The 19,889-nt window shown below is 33.5% G+C and overlaps 1 protein-coding gene across 6 annotated transcripts in view; it reads left to right on the plus strand.

Annotated features, from left to right (window-relative positions):
* Window positions 1-19,889, plus strand: part of LOC109090561 (cytosolic acyl coenzyme A thioester hydrolase) — a 51,154-nt gene that overhangs the window by 3,489 nt on the left and 27,776 nt on the right. For 3 of the 6 annotated variants that reach the window (XM_042730337.1, XM_042730334.1, XM_042730339.1), the window contains exons 2-7: window positions 1,395-1,512; window positions 2,114-2,270; window positions 12,017-12,108; window positions 12,788-12,902; window positions 13,325-13,339; window positions 13,533-13,619. In XM_042730337.1, coding sequence (XP_042586271.1) covers window positions 1,395-1,512; window positions 2,114-2,270; window positions 12,017-12,108; window positions 12,788-12,902; window positions 13,325-13,339; window positions 13,533-13,619 — 584 coding nt within the window. The remainder of the gene's footprint in view (window positions 1-1,394; window positions 1,513-2,113; window positions 2,271-12,016; window positions 12,109-12,787; window positions 12,903-13,324; window positions 13,340-13,532; window positions 13,620-19,889) is intronic. The other 3 variants (XM_042730338.1, XM_042730336.1, XM_042730340.1) reach the window with 1 other exon arrangement.

The raw sequence follows: 19,889 nt of genomic DNA on the forward strand, positions 1-19,889 counted from the left end.
GACACACATCCTCATATTGTTCCAAACTTTTAGATTTGTGTGTTTGTAACATTGTGTTTGACATTGATTTGTATGTTTAAGAAAATAATTCAGTGAATTAGCCTAGTAGTTTGTTGTTTCATGGTGTGGTTTTTCAGAGAAGTTTGTTATGACTTGGCTGTTCAGAATTTCTCACAAAAAAACTGGTTGTGTATGTAATCATGTCTGATAACTAATGTTGTGTCATCATGTCTATTTGTTGTTGTTTTCAATTATGATAACATTAGACAAAAAAGGTAAGTGATACAAACAGCAAAAAATTCCAGTACTGTTAAATTAAGTATCAGCACTCTGGAAATGCTGTTTAAGGATATAAACTAATAAAAATAAAATTACTGGCTAAAGTAATTCTTATGGTCAACTGACATTATATGGATCTTGTGTCAGTGTGACCTATGTATATGAAATTAACGAGATAGTATAGTTTGGTCCCACTTTATATTAGATGGCCTTAATGACTATGTGTACTTACATTAAAAAAATATATTGTGTTCATATTGTATAGAAAAACATGGTAATGCTTTATTTTACACTTATTATTATAATTATTTATTTTACACACTTTTTACCCATTTAATACTGTAAAGCTGATTTGACACAATCTGCATTGTAAAAAGTGCTATATAAATAATGGTGACTTGACTATTTAGGGTGTCTTTGTTACACATGACATGTACTTACTATTATAATAACAATAAATTAAAAGTAAAAAGTATACGTAACCTTAAGCCAAACACTAATCCTAACCCTAACCAAGTATTAAGTGCATGTAGTTAATTAATATTGCTCAGTAGTTAAAAGTGCTATTACATTGTAACAAAGACACCTTTAACTAAAGTGTAACCCAAAACACATTTGCTGCTATTGAGGTGGGATACGGGTGGTTAGGAACAGGTTTGGTGGTATGGATCGGTTTAAGGGGGGGTTAAGGTGTAAGGGATGGGTCAACAGTGTAATTACAAATGCAATTACAGAAATTAATTACAGATGTAAACATGCAAGTATTTTTTTATCATTTTAAAGAAGTACAATGTAAAAACATTTATGTACACAATAAGTGCATTGTATCAATTTAAATGTGCGTACATAGTAGTTAAGGCCACCTAATATAAAGTGGGACCTATATAGTTTAATATCATTGTCAGATTTTTTTGTATGATTTGTGAGCACTTGATTTGTTAGTCATTTAACATAGGTGAGAAAGATAAGTTAAAAACGTATACCTAGGGATTTAAAAGATATAAAATTGTGGTCTTTATGGCCAATATAGAATATGGTTATAAATACACTATATCATGCATCCTTATAAAACTGGTGATTATATGCAAAGTTTTTTTTTTTCTTTAATATTTCAGGATCATGCGTCCTGATGATGCCAATATTGTTGGCAATGTTCATGGTGGGACTATCCTGAAGATGATTGAGGAAGCGGGATGCATCATTGGCACTCGCCATTGCAATAGTCAAACTGGGGTGAGTTTTAGTCTTACGGTCTGGAAGCCAAAGCTTTTAACACTGGAACCACCAAGGTTTTTTTTTATATGTAAAGTGTGTTGTGTTTTTTCTTGAACAGATGAACATGATAAAGATGTAACTGAACATTCTGATTGATTTGATAAGTGATAGATGAAACTCACCTAACCTCTCAAACACCGAACTGTTATATTTTACTGCTAAATCTGAAGGAAAAAAATTTACATGGGCATTTTTAAGACCATTTTCATTTGCTTTTTTTTTTTTTTACACAGATTCTCATTACATTCATTCAAAACAATATCTTTCTCATTACTGTAATGTGAAAAAAAAATATTTAAATCGTACAGTATTTATGTCACAGTAGTATAAAAATACTTAAACCTTTAAAATATTGTGTATATTTTGTCTTTGACGCTGATTCATGCCTTCTGCTTAAAAATGTCCATTGTCCTGTGTAGCCAGTAGAGGGCTCTGCAAAATCATAAATGTAGCACAATGTACACACAGTACAAATATATATACAGCTATTGAGCTGTAGTATCCTGGTATACTAGTAATGCATAAAGTGCAATTAAATACAATTTATTTTGGTAAATAGGACCGCTGTGTAGCTGCTCTGGCCCGGGTGGAGCGCACAGACTTCCTGCACCCAATGTTCATCGGTGAAGTAGCCCACGTCAGTGCTGAGATTACCTACACCTCCAAAAACTCAGTGGAGGTGCAGGTCAATGTTCTCTCAGAGAACATAGTCACAGGTCAGTGAACGGTCATAAAGGATTGTTTAATGGAATAGTTTATCCAAAAAAGCTTTGTTTTCATGTTCATGCTGCAGTTTTCCATACAAGGAAAGCCTATAGTGAAGGAGGGAATAAAGAGCCTCAAACAATCAAAAAGTATCATTACAGTAGTCCATATAATAAATGCACTGTATTTCAAGTCTTTAGAAGTCATGTTAGCAATTAAGTAACAACACAAAGTTGTTGTCCATTAAAAATATTCATCTCAGCCACAGCTCTCATGCCTCATTCTCAGTTTTTGCATAATCCAAATTGGCGAGCCATGAGATGTGTGAGGACCAATGGCAGTCAGTGTGATTTACATAAAACCTGACATGATGCATCTCACCTCTACTCATTCAATCATTAAGAAAAGTGTAAACACTGTTGCCCTGAAGCCTTATGAAAATATCGTTCTTGTTGTTTGTTTTGTACATAATAATAAATATGTAATCCACAATTACTGTGTTACATAAATCACAATAGATTCAATTATAAAAAAAAGAACATGAGTTTCTAAATGTAAAACTTAAAAAAACATACTGACACAAAATGCAAGGACTTTTGTTTATAGTGGTAACTAAATACAATAACTTCTTCATGAATTGTACATGAACTGAATTCATCAAAAGATTGCATCAGACATCAGACTGCATGAATAATTGAGATTCCACTGAAGCTGATTAATACAGGTGTAGATGGATGTCATTGTGTACGTTCATTTTTCTGTGTTAAAGGTCGGCGTTTATTTTTCAGGAGTTCTGTGTCAAAGTTCACTGTGGTTCGCTGCCAAATGCATGAATGGCAACATCTTGTGGCCTCTTACATTATCAAAGTAAAATGAGCTTCAATTACTGTTTCGCGTTGACTTCAGAAGTAAAAATGTATCATTTAATTTAAAAACTGGCCAAACACCCTACTGCATAATTGTCCTGTTTAATACTGTAAAGCTAATTTGAAGCAATCTGCATTGTGTAAAGCGCTATATAAATAAAAGTGACTACACTGAAAACATTAGGCGCTTTGCCATATTCATATGAGTTAGGCAGTTTATCAGCACCTATAATTATTTTAAAAGCTGATGCTGCATTATCCCTCTGTCTCTGATGTCACCTCAAAATGGAGCTATAGCTCAATAAAACTAATCTGAATATAATGTGATTCTAACTTTAGACTCATATGGTGTTTTATCCTAAAAAACAGACATGATCTCCTTGAGATTTGATTATTTCAGGGATTGTGTGGCAAAGACAAAAAAGCAATACAAGAGAGGAAGCTAAAACAAAAGCACTATCCCCAAGGCACATGTTGTTACCACAGCAACAGGGCTGTCATGTGGTAAAAAGTGATCCAGCTCGGCGTGGGCGAAGTATCCAGTCAGTAGTAGTGAAGGAAGTGACTGCGGAAGTCGTTACAAAGAAAGACACCTCTGGACTCGCTCCGCTTCGGAGAGGCCACATTTAAAAGCTTGTAATGAATCAAATACCAGTAAAAGAACATTTGTGGGTCATACTTCACTCCAAAATCAAAAGAAAGAAATAATATAACATTAAAACATTTCAGTGAATCTTAATTACAAAAAAAAAAAAAAAAACAGGTTTCCCAATACTTTGACAATACTTGTTTTATTTTAATTTATTTATCATCAGCTTACTACATAAAAAAACAAACAAACAAAAAAAAAAAAAAAAACCCTGCAACCCTTTAATGATTAATTAAGCTAATTCTCATTACCATAATGATATTTTATTATTTTAAATAGTATCAGATTTTTTATACTTTAATACATCTTTTTTTTTTTTTCAAATTATATTTAAAGGTATTGCAACAATTATTAAACAGATTTTAGTAATGTACTTTTTTTCAGTTTTCAAAGCTTTACAGAAAATCATGATATTAATGTTTATAATTTTTCAATATCTTCACACCTTGTTGTATTTAGCATATTAGAACCGGACAATAGTAAATTTTTTATTTATTTATTTATTTTTTTTCATTTTGCGACAATACATGCAATCAAGCAGATGAGATATGCTATATAATATTGGTAACACTTTACAATTAGGTTGCATTTGTTAAGTTTATTTAATGCACTAACAAACATTAACTAACAATGTGCAATATATGTGTTACAGTATTTATTAATCTTTGTTTACGTTAGTTAATAAAACTACAGCTGTTAATTTTTAGTCTGTGTATTTCAGGTCCATAAAATAACATTAAAATACAACTTTAGATGTTAATAATGTTTTAGTAAATGTTGGAATCAACATTAACTAAGATAAATAAATGCTTTAGAAGTATTTTTCATTGTTAGTTTATGTTAACTACTGTATTTAACTAATGTTAACAAATAGAAACTTATTGTAAAGTGTTACCTTATTTATTGCCCTGTATATGAGTAAATAATTTTCTCACTTTATATAGGAATCTGTGTGATAATAGAGTTTACATTTATGCAAGGATATAACCAGTCGTACATTCAAGATTTGCTATATGGTATATTGTCTTAAATGTGAGTATACTGTATACGCAGGTAAAGTATAATGTATTATATATATATGTATATATATATATATATATACATATATATATAACACACACACACACTATAACACACACACACAACTTTTAATATATAACTGGGCGATAACATAGGTTGCATTTTTTGATGATATAACAATCAAACAGTTGAGATTTGCTATATAGTACACATCATTTAATCTAAGTATGCTGTATGTATCCAGGCAAGGTTGAATATAATAGTAACACATCACTGAATGTGCAGAACACCTTAATTTATTATACATTTCCACATTGTAATACATTATATATTTTAATAAATTATTGTAATGACAGTTATAATACATTGTATTACTAACCTAGTAAAGATTACATCTTTATAGTGTATTATAACATATTAAAATGTGTCTTAGGGCCTTATACTAGTACAAAGTATAACTTTGGTATCTGTGGAAGAACTGATTATTATTTGCATTATAAATGGATTATATTGCATTAAGGCCTATACACAAGGCTTAAAGGGATACTGTTAGAGTCACTCTTAAACAACTGTTACATTAAAGCTTTTTTAAAATTATTCCTTGACAAGCAAAACCTTTTTTCCATAATTCATTCTTTGTAAGCATCAGTCCACGTGATCAGGGTTTCATTCCGCCACACAGCACATTAACCGGTCCTTGTGCTGTTTTAAGGCAGCTCTGTCGAGAGGTCTCAGGCTGTCTCAGCGCTGCCCCTTTAAAGGCTCGTGCTGAGCCGCGGGGAACCACGCGGAATGGGGGCAGACTTTATGTGCTTCTGTCATGTTAACTTAACGTCACGGGTCACCAACACAGGCAGCAGTTGCAGCGCGATACCTGCATAGGAAAGCAGTCTACTCTGCAAACGCAGTGTCTTCCTCCAGAGTTTAAACAGAACATGGAGCAAAACCTTTGCTGTGCCAAAAAAGCCAAACCTACATGTATAAACAAACAAAAACATATGCAAGTACATTGCTTGTCAAGAAATAAATGCAACCATGCATCCAAGAATGCAAATGAAGCATGGCCTGGAAATCACTCTATTAAGATGCCCTCATTCATACACACTTTGGGCTATTATTGGCTGGCTCCATTAAACTAGTTAATAATAAGTGCATAATAGCAACAGTAACTATTCCCATAGCAGATTAGTTAGCTGTCAGGGTAATATCCTGGTCTCTTTTTCCGAAATATACTTTTTACCCCCCGTATACAGTATGATACATAGTCTTCAGCTTTACGTAGCATCAACATACAGCAAATAAGCAGGGTTCTGGAAAAAAAAAAAAAAAAACTTTTGATAAAGCTTTGTTTCCTGGTCTGACACACATTTAAAGGATGCATTTGTGGTGGTTTATATACATGTGTGAACTCAGGCTAGGCCATCACATGACTCTTCTCTTGGGTTATACACACACACACACAGACAGTCGAGGCCAATCTTGTCAGCCTGCTCTCGCTCGCACTCCTCAGGGGTCTCCTACCTCTGAATGCAGGGGCCGTGATGACTGCATCGGCAGGGCTGCCATCTACACACACACACATTATACAGATGCAAATTCACATTAGAATGAATGCATTTTCTGTCATTCTAGCACTCTTTCTATTAAACTCACTTACCTAGCTGTCTAAATGAGGATGTACATTAGACTTGATATGTTTTCAGACACCTTATTACGTTATTTGCAACAGCAATTTAATAAATTTTATTCGTGCATAAATACAATATCGTATTTACATACAATTTAATGACAATCAAGGACTTTACATATGCTTTAGTACGTTAGTCGACATGAAAATAAGTGAACTTCTTTAAAGCATGTCAAAAGATTATCAAAATATAATTTAAAATGTACTTTAAAGTAAAACTTTACTGAAGTGTGTCATTAAAGTGTTGTGTTGGAAATGCGCAATGGTATTTTATCATCAGCACTTGTGGCAATACAGAAATTCACTTTCAAAAATATTATATCTGGACAGCCCTTCAAAGTTTGGGATCAGTAACATTGTTTATGTTTTTTAATGGAGACTTTTATGCTCTTCAAGGTTGTATTTATTTGATTAAAAATACAGAAAAAAAATACAGAGAAAATTTTATTGCAATTTTTAAAAATTGGTTTCCTATTTTAATATACTTCAAATATAGTTTATTTCTGTGATGCAGCACTGAATTTTCATCAGGCAGTACCCCAGTCTTCATTGTCACATGAACCTTCAGAAATCATTCTAATATGCTGATTTATTTTTATTTTTATTTTTTAATTTAATTTTATTTTTGGAAACAGTGATACTTTTTAGAAATCTTTTCTAACAATATACAGTAAGTCACCTTTTACTATCTTTTTATCTATGTCTTTACTATATTTTTATCCATTTAACACATACTTGCTGAATAAAAGTATAATTTCTTTAAAAAAAAAAAATTAAAGAAAAAATTACTGACCTCAAACATTTGAATAGTACTGTAGATTGTAACACAACATTTCTATTTTGAATAAACACTGTTCTTTTGAACTTTTTTATTCATCAAAGAAAGTAAAAAAGTATCACAGGTTCCAAAATATATTAAGCAGCACTTTCCAACACTGATAATAAATCATCATATTAGAATGATTTCTGAAGGATCATGTGACACTGAAGACTGGAGTAATGATGCTGAAAATTTTTAATTTGCATTACAGGAATAAATTATATTTTAAAGTATATTCAAATAGAAAACTGTTATTTTAAATTGCAAAAATATTTCACAGTTATTTTCTCTCTTTTTTTGATCAAATAGATACAGCATTAATGAGCACAAGAATCTTCTTTATAAATCATTGAAATCTTACTGACCCTATAAAGTTTATACCTCATTTTATCAAATGTACAGTTCACATAAACCACTGTCCTGTTTACTTCATGTAGTTTAAAATCCATATTAAACATGAGACAAGTTCATAGGGTGAGTGAGGGTTGGCAGAGCCTTTAAAGGCAAGTCCATCTCTAAACAAAGTGTGCAGCACACCTGCAATCACTCATGTTTCTGTACACAGCTGTACTGCACAACATCGTTCCTCCTCGTATCTGACCAGTGGGTTCATACCGAAAGCAGTAATTAAAGTGTTGGCTGGCAGTAATGGAAAATCTGAGTTTGTAATCAAGCGCAATCTACTCTGGTAGACGTACGTCACTGAAAAAACATTTAGATTATTTGCTCCAGACTCTGATATAGTAGTTAACATCTAAAGTTAGCACAGGATTAAAGTGTCTGTGTATTTACAATGAAAATAGACATTTTAATCATTATATGAAAGATCCTTAGCAGTGTACCAAATCAACATATAAAACCACCATGATTCAAAAACTTGTTAGCAACAGAGATGTTTGTTGCTAAGAGACACATTTGTCAGATATATATAGGATCAGAGTGTGACTAGTTCCGTCTACAAAAACTGAAAATGTGCAGTAGTTTCTTTAAAAAGCTATACCTTAAAACTCACCCTTGTTGGTGTAACCTAATCACTGTTGGGTAATGTTAGGTTATATTATATACACTACCAGTCAAAGGTTTACACAGCTGTTTTGAACATAGGCCTTGATAATAATCAGAAATGCGTCATGAGCAGCAAATCAACATATTAGAATGATTTCTGAAGATCATGTGACACTCAAGACTGAAGTAATGATGCTGAATATTCAGCTTTGATCACAGGAATAAATTGCATTTTACAATATATTCAAACATAAAACAGTTATTTTGATCCGTAAAAATATTTAACAATATTGCTGTTTTTCTTGTAATTTGGATAAAATAAATGCAGCCTTTGTGCGCAGAAGATATTCTTTTAAAAACATAAAAAAAATTGTACTGCTCTATTATATTATATTATATTATATTATATTATATTATATTATATTATATTATATTATATTATATTATATTATATTATATTATATTATATTATATTATATTATATTATATTATATTATTCTCTGCTCTGTCATACACTAGACCTAGATTTTACCCTCTACTAAGCAGTTGAAACTCATGAGGGGAAAAATTTAAAATCCTTTTACAATTAAAGTTTTAGATTCTATATTGTATATTAGATACATTTTCATAGATACTAGATTAATTTTCATCTACTTCAAAGCATTTCTGAGTGTAAAGCTGTTGAATGGCTGATAGTAAGTCTGCATTTTACTGTAAGACAATATTATTCAAAACTGAAAATGATATATATGATATCTTTGCGTGTCCAATGAGGAGTTTTTTTTTTTTTTGCCCATGAGTCTTTGCTAGTGGAAAACATGTAAATATCCTGCTGTGTAGAACCATTAGACAAGCTGCTGTGGAAACCAATTAGAGAAGCCATTCTCTCGCCATGGTAGCGGCAGAATCCCTGCATGGTTGTCATAGCAACCAGCTTGTCTGGATGGCTTCAACAGAGTGTAAAATGCAAATGCTTTTCCCAAACGCAGTCTGTCAGAATTAATCCTCCTCTTTCTGCTGAATTGGTACAGTTCAGTCTTGAATTATTTGTTATGTGTTCATAAAATGTAGGAGAAACAGCTCTCATTTGTTGGGCATATTAATCTTTGTATTGCAGCCTTGTAACAAATGTCAAAATTGGGTATCAAAATAGGCAGTGTCTGCGGCACCATAACACTAACTGTCTAAGATTATACAGTGTTTTGTAGCGTAGGCATTACAGAGAATTCAACATTATTACTATCATTTGGAAAATTTTAAGCTTGTTAAACATCAGGATTTCCTGTGTTTAAAGGAGACATATTATGTCCTTTTTTACAATATGTATGTACAGTCTCAGGTGTCCCCAGAATGTGTCTGTGAAACGTTAGCTCAAAATACCCCACAGATAATTTATTATATCATTTTGAAAATGCCTATTTTGAGTGGAAGTAGAAACGCACTGTTTTCGTGCATGTCTCTTTAAATGCAAATGAGCTGCTGCTCCCTGCTCCCTTTTCCAGAATAGGGCAGTGCCTTTACAGCTCATGCATCAGATACTCTGCTAAAAAAAACATCTGTTTGGTTTTAATTACCATGTCTATCTTGCTTAAATTATGCGTTTTAAACCATATGAATTTAAACTTCTAATAAAGGGTTTTCTGAGCTCACACAGAAACAGCTGTCACACAGCATGTGAATAAGCTCTCTTTTGTGTCTTATTGCGCTTAAACTGTCAAATACACACAAGTTTATGTTAAAACATGCTTACAGGGCCGCGTTATCCTGTTAGTTGTAAGGAGGCTATGGAATAACCTTCCTTTATCTGTAAAAAAGCTTAAAATTTTGTCTATGAGTTTAAAACTAAATTGAAATCTTATTTTCTTACTTTGGCTTTTTAAACTTTGCATGTTAAATAAACTTTTGAATTTACTGATGTTATTCTTTTTACTGTTTTTTTTTTTATTTTATTTGTACATCACAATGGTCAACTGCTGTTGTGTTTATCAGTGTTAAATAATAAATGAGTAAAGTTGCTATTTTTGTTTTCTTTTCGCACAAAATTTTTTCACATAGCTCAACTGATGTCACATGGACTGTTTTACCAAAGTCCTTACTATGTTTCTGGGCCTGGCAACATTTCGGTTACACTGCTGTCTATGTAGGGTCAGAAAGCTCTAGGAGTTTAGCAAAAATATCTTAATTTGTGTTCTGAAATGAACGAAGGTCTTACGGGTTTAGAACGGCATGAGGGTGAGTAATTAATGACAGAATTTTAATTTTTGGGGGAACTATTCCTTTAAGGGGCAGTAATATTATAATAAGATCCCCTTACCACATCACAGTGGGAGCGAAATCTGAGCGGCTCATTTTTTCACAAGCTTGCAGAGAAAGGCTTACCAAAAAATTTACTGGGTTGTTCTTTTTCAAATTTTTGGGGTTGGTAGATGCACTGGGGACAAAATAACCAATTCTCACTATTAACTTTTAATTACAACTTTTGCCTCAATAAACTCCTAATTTGCTGCTTATTAATAGTTAGTAATGTAGCTATTAAGTTTAGGTATTGGTAGCACTAAATGATCTTAAATGGTCACGCAGAGTAAGCCATTATTATGAGCTTTATAAGAACTAGCCAATATGCTAGTGATATCCATGCTAATAAGCACCTAGTTCATAGTGAGAACTGGTCCTTAAAATAGTCTTACCAAATATTTTAACACTCTATGTGTGTGCAAACACTATGAAATGATTTAAAAATCCTCATCTTGTTTATGATTGGAAAAGTCAAGTGATCAAGATGAGTAGGAGCCTCTTCTTCCAGCTCTTCTACTTAATGTAAAAAGTCACCATAAATCTATCATAATGCATAGAGAACATTCTGTTCTCCTGTAATTTAATCTGTTATTATGTTTCAAGTGTGTGAGGATTATGTGAGGGAAATTAAATCTTCACGTCTCGCAAGAAATTCGATTTTAGAACACAGGATTTCCTTTTTTGGTGTGTCATTATCACACAAATTGATAGTTTCATTAATTCAAGCTTTGTCGTTCTCTTGTGACAGCCTTAATTGTGTACTTATCCGCTCAAACACATGGTTTTCCTCTCTGAAATTTCTCTTGTGTCTAATAAACACAGCCTACCCAAAATAGCCTCACTTGCTCTTCAGAGAGCAAACCATCTTCACTATGAGATGCGATGAGAAGTCTCCATGACAACACCTGAAACTTAGCGGCAACGCATCACTTCCCTTAGAGTTCGTCAGAAGATATGGTCTTTTCCCATGATTGGAAATATTGAACAAATTCATTAATTAATCAATAAACTCATGTTTAGTGGCACCTGAGATATGAAGATGGATACGATCTGGTGTTAATATCATTATAACCTTTTATAATTGAAGTCTTGTTCTAGTGGATGCGTGATAACATAAATGTGGCCTTGAACTGGGTCTCAAAAATGTAAAGTGTTTGTTCAGGTATAAAAGCCTGGATTTTTTTCAGTAAGTTTTTGTGGCTGTATATTTTTTATGACCCTTTTGAAAAATTCTCAGCTGCTCCTGTGCTTTTTGAGTACCTTGGATGTAACACACGTTACAATTATTCAGGCAGTTACTTTAGTTTTTTTGTACTTTTTAAACCTTTCATTACTCTTTATGTATTCAATGCACTGCATTTGAAAAGATTCACATTCTTTCTGATTATGCTGATATTAGTTATGCATTTTTGTAGGTGCCAAAAAATTGACCAACAAGGCAACACTATGGTATGTCCCACTGTCCCTTCAAAACGTGGCCAAAATCATTGAAGTTCCTCCTATTGAGGTAAGAGTCTGTACGTCAGTGAACACATTGTCTTTTCTCTAAAGATTGACATTTGAACATGCAGTTTGTATCAGTTCAAATTTCAATATCTATTTGTTTTTTATTACTGTCACTATATTTCATCTCCCCAATGATTTTTCAAGGTGCATAATGCACCTTAGCTTCATTTCCATTACTTACATTTTACCAGAACCTCTTTATAGACAAGTACTCTGGTAGTTTACTTCAAAAAGTACATTCATCTGTGGTCTTAACTTAAGTGACATGATTTTTCAAATGTCAAGAGGTGCGTCCCAATTCGTGTTTACTTATGGACTATTCTATGCTGTTTTGTAGTAGTATGATTAGTGTGTATTAGAAAATTCCAAAAAGAAATGCCCAGATGATGCACTTAAATGTTGGAGACCTCATGCAATCAACTGTTGCAGCTTTAATTACGACGTGGAGGGGGAGGGGCTCTTAGACTTTGATGATGAATGACAAAATAACTCATTTATAATTCATACACTACACGATTTAGTACATTGTGCCTGAGTACACAGTGTATAGTGCATCATTTGGGAAACAGCTTGTGTATTGCCAAATTATTTTGGTAAGATTTTCCAACATTTCTCAATCTTTTTTCTTTTTACAAACAAGTTGCTTGTTGTTTACCAGAGTGTGTTTTTGTCCATTGCAGTATTCCAGCCCAGAACAAGAGGAAGCTGGTAAAAAGAGATATGAGGCTCAGAAATTAGAGCGAATAGAGACCAAAGAGAGGAATGGTGAGATCATCATGTCCATCTCTCTTCCAGGTAACACTTCCTCCTTTGTGTCCTTAAAACATGCTTATCAATATAAAGCAGATGTAAAACACCTTGCAAAAAGTACATACATGGCAATACCATGGTGCAGTAATAGTATCAGATGGTAATACAGTGGTTCTCTGAAACCATAGTGCTGAATGATGAACATACACATTTACCATCATCTTTAAATGTACTGAGAAGTAAAATGTACCAGAAATAATGTACTGTAAAGTATAACATAGTCTTTGTCCAAAAGCATAGTATTACCATAGTACGTCCAGCAAACATCATAGTCCCTTGGCCATTTATAATATTTCTGTTAGTGATTGCTCTGCTTGTTGGACATTTTATCTTTCACCAGTAAGAGTTTTATGAATGGAGTCTCACCTTGATTTAATTTTATGTTATTTTGCTTTGATGCTGCACAGATAGACAAACAAAAGGTATGTATATAAGTTCATTGTCAAATATTAGAACATGAAAAATAAATTGTCTTTTGTGCGTAACATGGGGAAAATGTGTCTTTTTTGCTCAGATAAGTTTTGATTTTTGCTTTTATTTGCAGATCTTAAAATTTCATTATATGTATAAGTGCGTTTTTATTATGTTTTTCTCTCTTTTCTTTTTCTTTCTTAGAGCCCTACACTGTTGCATTTAGCCAGTCGAGTCTGATCCACCTCGTCGGCCCATCTGACTGCACTCTGTATGGCTTTGTACATGGAGGTAATAATTTGGACTTTTTTATGATTATTACATTAGATTAATACTATTCACACAGTCTGATTCACATTTAGCTCACTTTCATCAGAAATCAGCTGCTTTTTGACAATGTTATCATTGCCTGGAGCACACTAATCTGTCTTAGACATCCAACCAGTTAAACACATGTGTGGTCACAAAACAATGAACTCACTCTCTGAGAGAACTTCTTAATGCTGAGTCATATAAAAGAGTCGGTTAAAAAGCACAAAACGTCATTAGCGACCCATCACTAACGCTCAGTAAGACTGTTCTCGGTCATACACAGTGAAAATATATCTGCTCTAAAAGTATTCTTAGCCTCTAACTCAGTCACTGGCGAGTGAAAGCAATTTATTAGCTAATGGCTTGTGGACAGACTTTATTTAGTTGCCCTGCGCAGAATTTAGTTCTGTTAACTTGCGATGTAGAGGGTTGGCTGTAGCTACAGTACCACAGCCCCATTTATACATGCATGACAAGTAGTCGACTCACTGACCTGAATGAGTTACATAAACACAAGAACATCAGCAGCACAGTCCGTGTAGAAACCGAAACAGGGAACGTTTGACACATACAACTGAATCTAAACCTTAATTTTTCGATCTGGAACTAAGTAAAATCTAAGTAAAAATCAGTGTTTGTTTTTATTGAGGTTCTAAAACTGGTCTGTCATTTACACACACACATAATCATTTACAATCCATTAATCACATGTATGTAAGAAGGAAGAGAGGCTAAAAGTCAAATGAGTAGTGGTGCATCAGTAATGTGAGATAGGGGAATGAGAAATGGGAGGACTCTGACGTCAGTAAAAGAGAGAACCATTTCATATCTTGTCAGTTATTCATATAATCACTTGCATGAATGTTGTTTTTCCGTAGAGCTGCATTCAAGCCAAAGCATGTCTGGTGATCACTCAAATTCATGTTACATTTCCATTTGACGTTTACACAGTAATGGAACACATTTACACTATTTACAAGCAACCAATACCATTGCATCTTTATAGTTACAGAATTTATTTGTACAGTGTCACATACAATCTCATTTTTATTTTGCTATCTAATGCAGCAAAATTCATATTGTGTGCTTTAACCAAACTGAGTGCTCACAAAAAAAAAACTACATCAATCACAGATCAGTAAATTCAAGTTTATTTGATTCAGATGTGATTGAAAGTAATTGGTTGAAGTGTTTACTTTGTAATTAGTCTGTTTCTGCCAGTTTGACTCGTTGAAGTTGATTTGTGGACTGACTGTGAGCAGAAAGGCATTATTGCATTGTCAGGATGAGCAGCCAGTTTTAGTGCTACAAAGACTATTGACTGTGGCCTGTATCTAGCAGTTCCCCCTCAAATTCATGCTTGAAGAGTTTAATGAGAACACAATGATCTCCAGGGAGGCAAAAGAGACACTTTCTTCCTCTGAAACTTCATTTGCTGGTGTAGCTTGTTGGACAGTGTTATTTTAGATGTGTTTTACTATTTTTCCCGTATTTCATAATACTTGTTTTATTTTATCACTGTTTGATTTTCTCATCTAACTGACTCTTGCATCCTTGGAGAAAACACCTTTGCTAGTGACATGAACATCATACAGACCAGTATAAAACTAGCCATCACATCCTAGCATCTGCACAGCAATGCACCAGCAACCACTCGAGAACACGTTATAATAGCAACTGTACAACACCCATCTACAACTCCTTTTTTATTGAATTGAGGCCAAAAAACACAAAGGGCTCTATCCATCATATATGCCCTTTGATTGACTTCAAAGCTTTTTTTTCAAGTTTTTTCTTTTAAGTTTTTGTGCAAAAAGTCATAAAAAAAGCTTTCTTTTAAGAAACTTATGCAAAGAATCATCATGAGTAATAATCAGTTGACTTAGAAATTCCAGTTCATTCAGTTCTTTCAAGTTCATATATTGATCACCCATCACTGTGGCATTAATCCACCTTCTTTTCCATTGTAGTTAACAATCCTCTATTGCTCTATAGCACTTAATATAATTCACATCGTTCCAAAGCTTCTTCAATAAGCAGGAAAATAACAGGTGCAAACTTCTTAAAATATAAGAAAAAAAAGTCTAATTATGCTAAAAAAACAAATGATGTCATTATTCAGCTCAAGTCAGTTCAGAGTTGATTTAGTTGAGTTTAGTATCTATTTAAAATTAATCAATTATGAAACAAGCTCAATTCAGCTATAAGCAGATCTACAGAAGGCAATGATGTATGTAATGTTGTAACTATATGCATGAACACAATAAGTATATTGCATTATAATTTTAATGTAAGTTCATAGTAGTTATAGACACCTAATATAAAGCAGGACCTACATAGAGGACAAAAAAATGGTTTAAATACACTTAATTTTCAGTAATTATTGGCAAAAATATGAGCCCTAATGCTTTCTCCAGTAAAAAAAAAATACATAAATAAATAAATAAAATAAATAAACGTTGTTTCATCTGAATCAGGAGAGAAATATGCACAGATCAAGCTCTGTGAAAACAGTACAAAACATTTCTAAACAATGAATGGCCTGAGAGTGAGTACATTTTCAGAAAATTTCTTCTGGACAGATTTTTAAAAAGTGCCATTACCTACAACAGAAGCTTAAAACAATGAGAAGTAGCTATTTGGTCATTGTTATTTTCTTACAGCTAATAATATATGAACAAGACATAGATGAAACTGAAAATGGAAGTTGTTTCAGAAGTGAAGCAAGAAAGTTAAATTACATTACGTGTTTTTTCTTCTTGATTCACCAGTGCATGTTCTAAGTAATGTGCACTGGTGAATCAGACATAATAGGGTTGTAAATGAAATAGAAAAAAAAAATTAATAAAAAAAAAGTTCATTGATTTGATGTTGACGTCAAAGGCAAAAAAAAACAAAAAAACATTAGATCTACCACTAGTCTTCTTCCTCTTCTGTACTAGGCTTGTAGCATCTTAAACCTCGACACATCCTCAAAGTGGCTGTGTCTGTGTGTGTGTGTGTGTGTGTGTGTGTGTGTGTGTGTGTGTGTGTGTGTGTGTGTGTGTGTGTGTGTGTGTGTGTGTGTGTGTGTGTGTGTGTGCAAGTTTGTGCACCAGTAAAAACATCAGGGATAATGAATGGCTCAATTACACTAACTTATTATTCTGCTAACAAGGAACGTTCATGATAGAAAACAGTGAAAAGCCTCCTGGCTGAGCTGGATCCATCAACAGCAAATGTTTATTCTTATCGTCTCCCGCACTCATCTTTCCCCCACTGTTTCTGGCTAATGATGTTCTTGAGGATGGAATGATGGCGGCTGAAATTGATCTAATTCATTTGCCCTTGCTGAATACAGAAGATTGGTTCAAGACAAATTGAGCCATACTGAGGTAATTCTGTTAATGGTTAGTTGAAAAAGACAGGAGAGGTGACTCCAGGGGTCGCAGTTTAATTTTTATGTAAGATGATAAAGTGAGATAATAAAGTGATTTGAGTCATAAAGTGAGAGTTGAATGAAGGTCAGGGAATAAGCAAGTGAAACCTGTCTCGGTGTGTAAATGTGTTTAAATGTTCTTTGCATGTTAACAGTGCTATTAAAATGATTATGATTTAGTGTCGGATGGGCTTTTGTGTCACTCAACACACTTAGCTAGTCTTCTTAAAGGAGACGCATGTAGTTTTTCAGTGTTAAGATACTTAAAGGAATACTCCACCCCAAAATGATAATTTTGTCCCTATTTACTCACCCTCATGCCAGTATATGACTTTCTTTCTTCAGATGAACATGTATGAAGATTTATAGAAAAATAATTAATTAATATAATGCAAATGTAAATGAACCCCAACGCTGATGTTTCAAAAAACAAAGCAAACACACAACATTAATCCATGTTGCATCAATTGACAAATCAATTACAATGTTTTTAGAAAAATGCTAATATTTTAAGTTTTTTAAGCTATAAACCATAATTTTCAAAGAATATTTTATTTTATCTTTTTCCAGTGTCTGTTTCACTTCAGGAGGTATGACTGATAAAATGTCTAATACTTAAACTTGTACAATAATGAGAATAGAGGGCTGCAGTGATGACCTTTTTTTTTTTTGGTAGGTCAAAACCTGTAAATGAGGCAGCATTTTAGTACTTCTAATTCATTTTTACAGTGTGAAGAGAAAATATGCTGAAGTATCAATTTACAGTGCAAAATTATGGTACAACAATAGGATTAATTTTCTGCTTTTCTTTTCTTTACTGTATGTAAAACTGCAGTAAAAAATATAATTAAAGATGGGGGGGGGGTATTCTGCTCTCCCTGCTCCTATACATGCTAGGCTGCGTGGATGGGCAGGGAGTGTTTGCCCTGAACAGAACCATTCCCATAACCTAAAATATATGCTAATCATAAGTTATATTGACGATAGTGGTCCTGACAGAGCTACTTTTAAGTGAACTTAAAACAATCTTCACATAAACTATAAATTGTGTATGCATAAATTTAATATTGATACATCTTTATTCAACAAAGTTTAACAAAAGTTCATCAGCGAGCAAAGCAGTGAATGCATTCTCTCCTTTGTTTTTTTAATTTTTTTATTTACATTAATGACAGACTGCAGCAGGTTTTACTTTAAAAGTAGCGCTGTCTCTTTAAAATTTGATGGTCATGATGCAGATCTGACACACATCACTTTTTCTCCCAACTCTACTGTTATCTAGGTTTTTTTTCAACTCATTTAAGACAGTTTTTGAGGTCACTTGCCAAAAATGTGCATTTTGACATAATTTTGTGTGTTTTGTGTAAGTTTGCGTCTTATCGTGCTTGATAGTGTGTACATATAGTCTACTGTAACGCTACAAAGGATGCCAGGAAAAGGTGGATGCTGCATTAAGTGTGTTAAATATTTAGTCACACTTAATTTTATAGTCCAATTTTTGCTATTAATAAACCATTAACTATGACTTTTGCCTCAGTAAACTCCTAATTTGCTGCTTATTAATAGTTAGTAAGGTAGTTATTAAGTTTCGGTATTGGATATTGGGATTAGGGATGTAGAATATGGTCATGGAGAATATGTGCTTTATAAGCACTAATAAACAGCCAATATGTTAATAATAGGCATGCTAATAAGCAACTATTTAATAGTGAAAATTGGTCTAAAGTGTTACCAAATATTTGTAATGTGTTAAACTGCAAATAATAATAATAATAATACAAAAAAAAAAAAATCACACAGTTAACACTTTAATTGTGGCAGCCAAAAAAAAAATATATTACTCACGCATATACTGTTGATACATATAGGTCAGAATTTTGTTGGTTTAGGTGCTTTTTTTTTTTTAGATTGAAAGACAGTTCAATCAGTCCTATGAGCAGTGCAAGAAAAAATAAAATAACACATTTCCCCCCAAGCTCTATATCACAGCTGTGTCTGTATGCAAGGACGTTTGGCTTACACACATCCACGCACACTCATCCTCTGCCTTCACCGTCTGTTTCCACGTCTGCTTTTCCCCATTGCGCATGATGAAAGCTGACCGAAGCTACTGAATATCCTGAATGGATTTCTAAAGGATCAGAGCCAGGCTGTTTATCAGAGGGAAGAGGGAGGTCCTTGGGTTTGTGCCTGACCCTTGGCAACCTCTGTTTCATGACACAAAGCAATATGACAGCTGTGATTTCCCTCTTTGATATGGAACTGTCCTTTCCCCTCCATCTCATTTGCTTCTTAATAGTATTTATCTCATTCATAACTTGTCTGGCATTCAAATTAATCATTTTACTTTGGTCCAAGATGCATTTTTCCCCTTTCCTGTGCTGTTAAAAGAACAGTTCATTTAGAAATAAAAAGTCAATTATCTAATCTTCATGTTGCTCCAAACCTGTATGCTGTTATATTTAAAAAAAAAAAAGAGGGGTAGGGTTGATAACACTTTAGTATAGGGACCAGTTCTCACTATTAACTAGTTGCTGATTAGCATGCCTATTATTAACATATGGACTGTGTATTAGTACATTTAAAGCACATATTCTGCACTTATTCTACATCCCTAATCCTACCCAATAACTCAGGCCCGGTGTCAAGGTGGGGCTTGGGGGGCTTAGTCCCCCCATGACGTTCTGAGTCCCCCTGGAATGATCTGAAGGGCACACCCCTCCACACCCAGAATATGATTTCAAATGTGGGAAGCAATCTAAATGGATGCTATTTAAACGATTCGCTACAGGAGGCCTTTATACACCCCCTGGAACTTCTCATTTGCTGTT

The sequence above is a fragment of the Cyprinus carpio genome, chromosome B8 (genome assembly GCF_018340385.1).
Source record: "Cyprinus carpio isolate SPL01 chromosome B8, ASM1834038v1, whole genome shotgun sequence".
NCBI classification, from domain to species: Eukaryota; Metazoa; Chordata; class Actinopteri; order Cypriniformes; family Cyprinidae; genus Cyprinus; species Cyprinus carpio.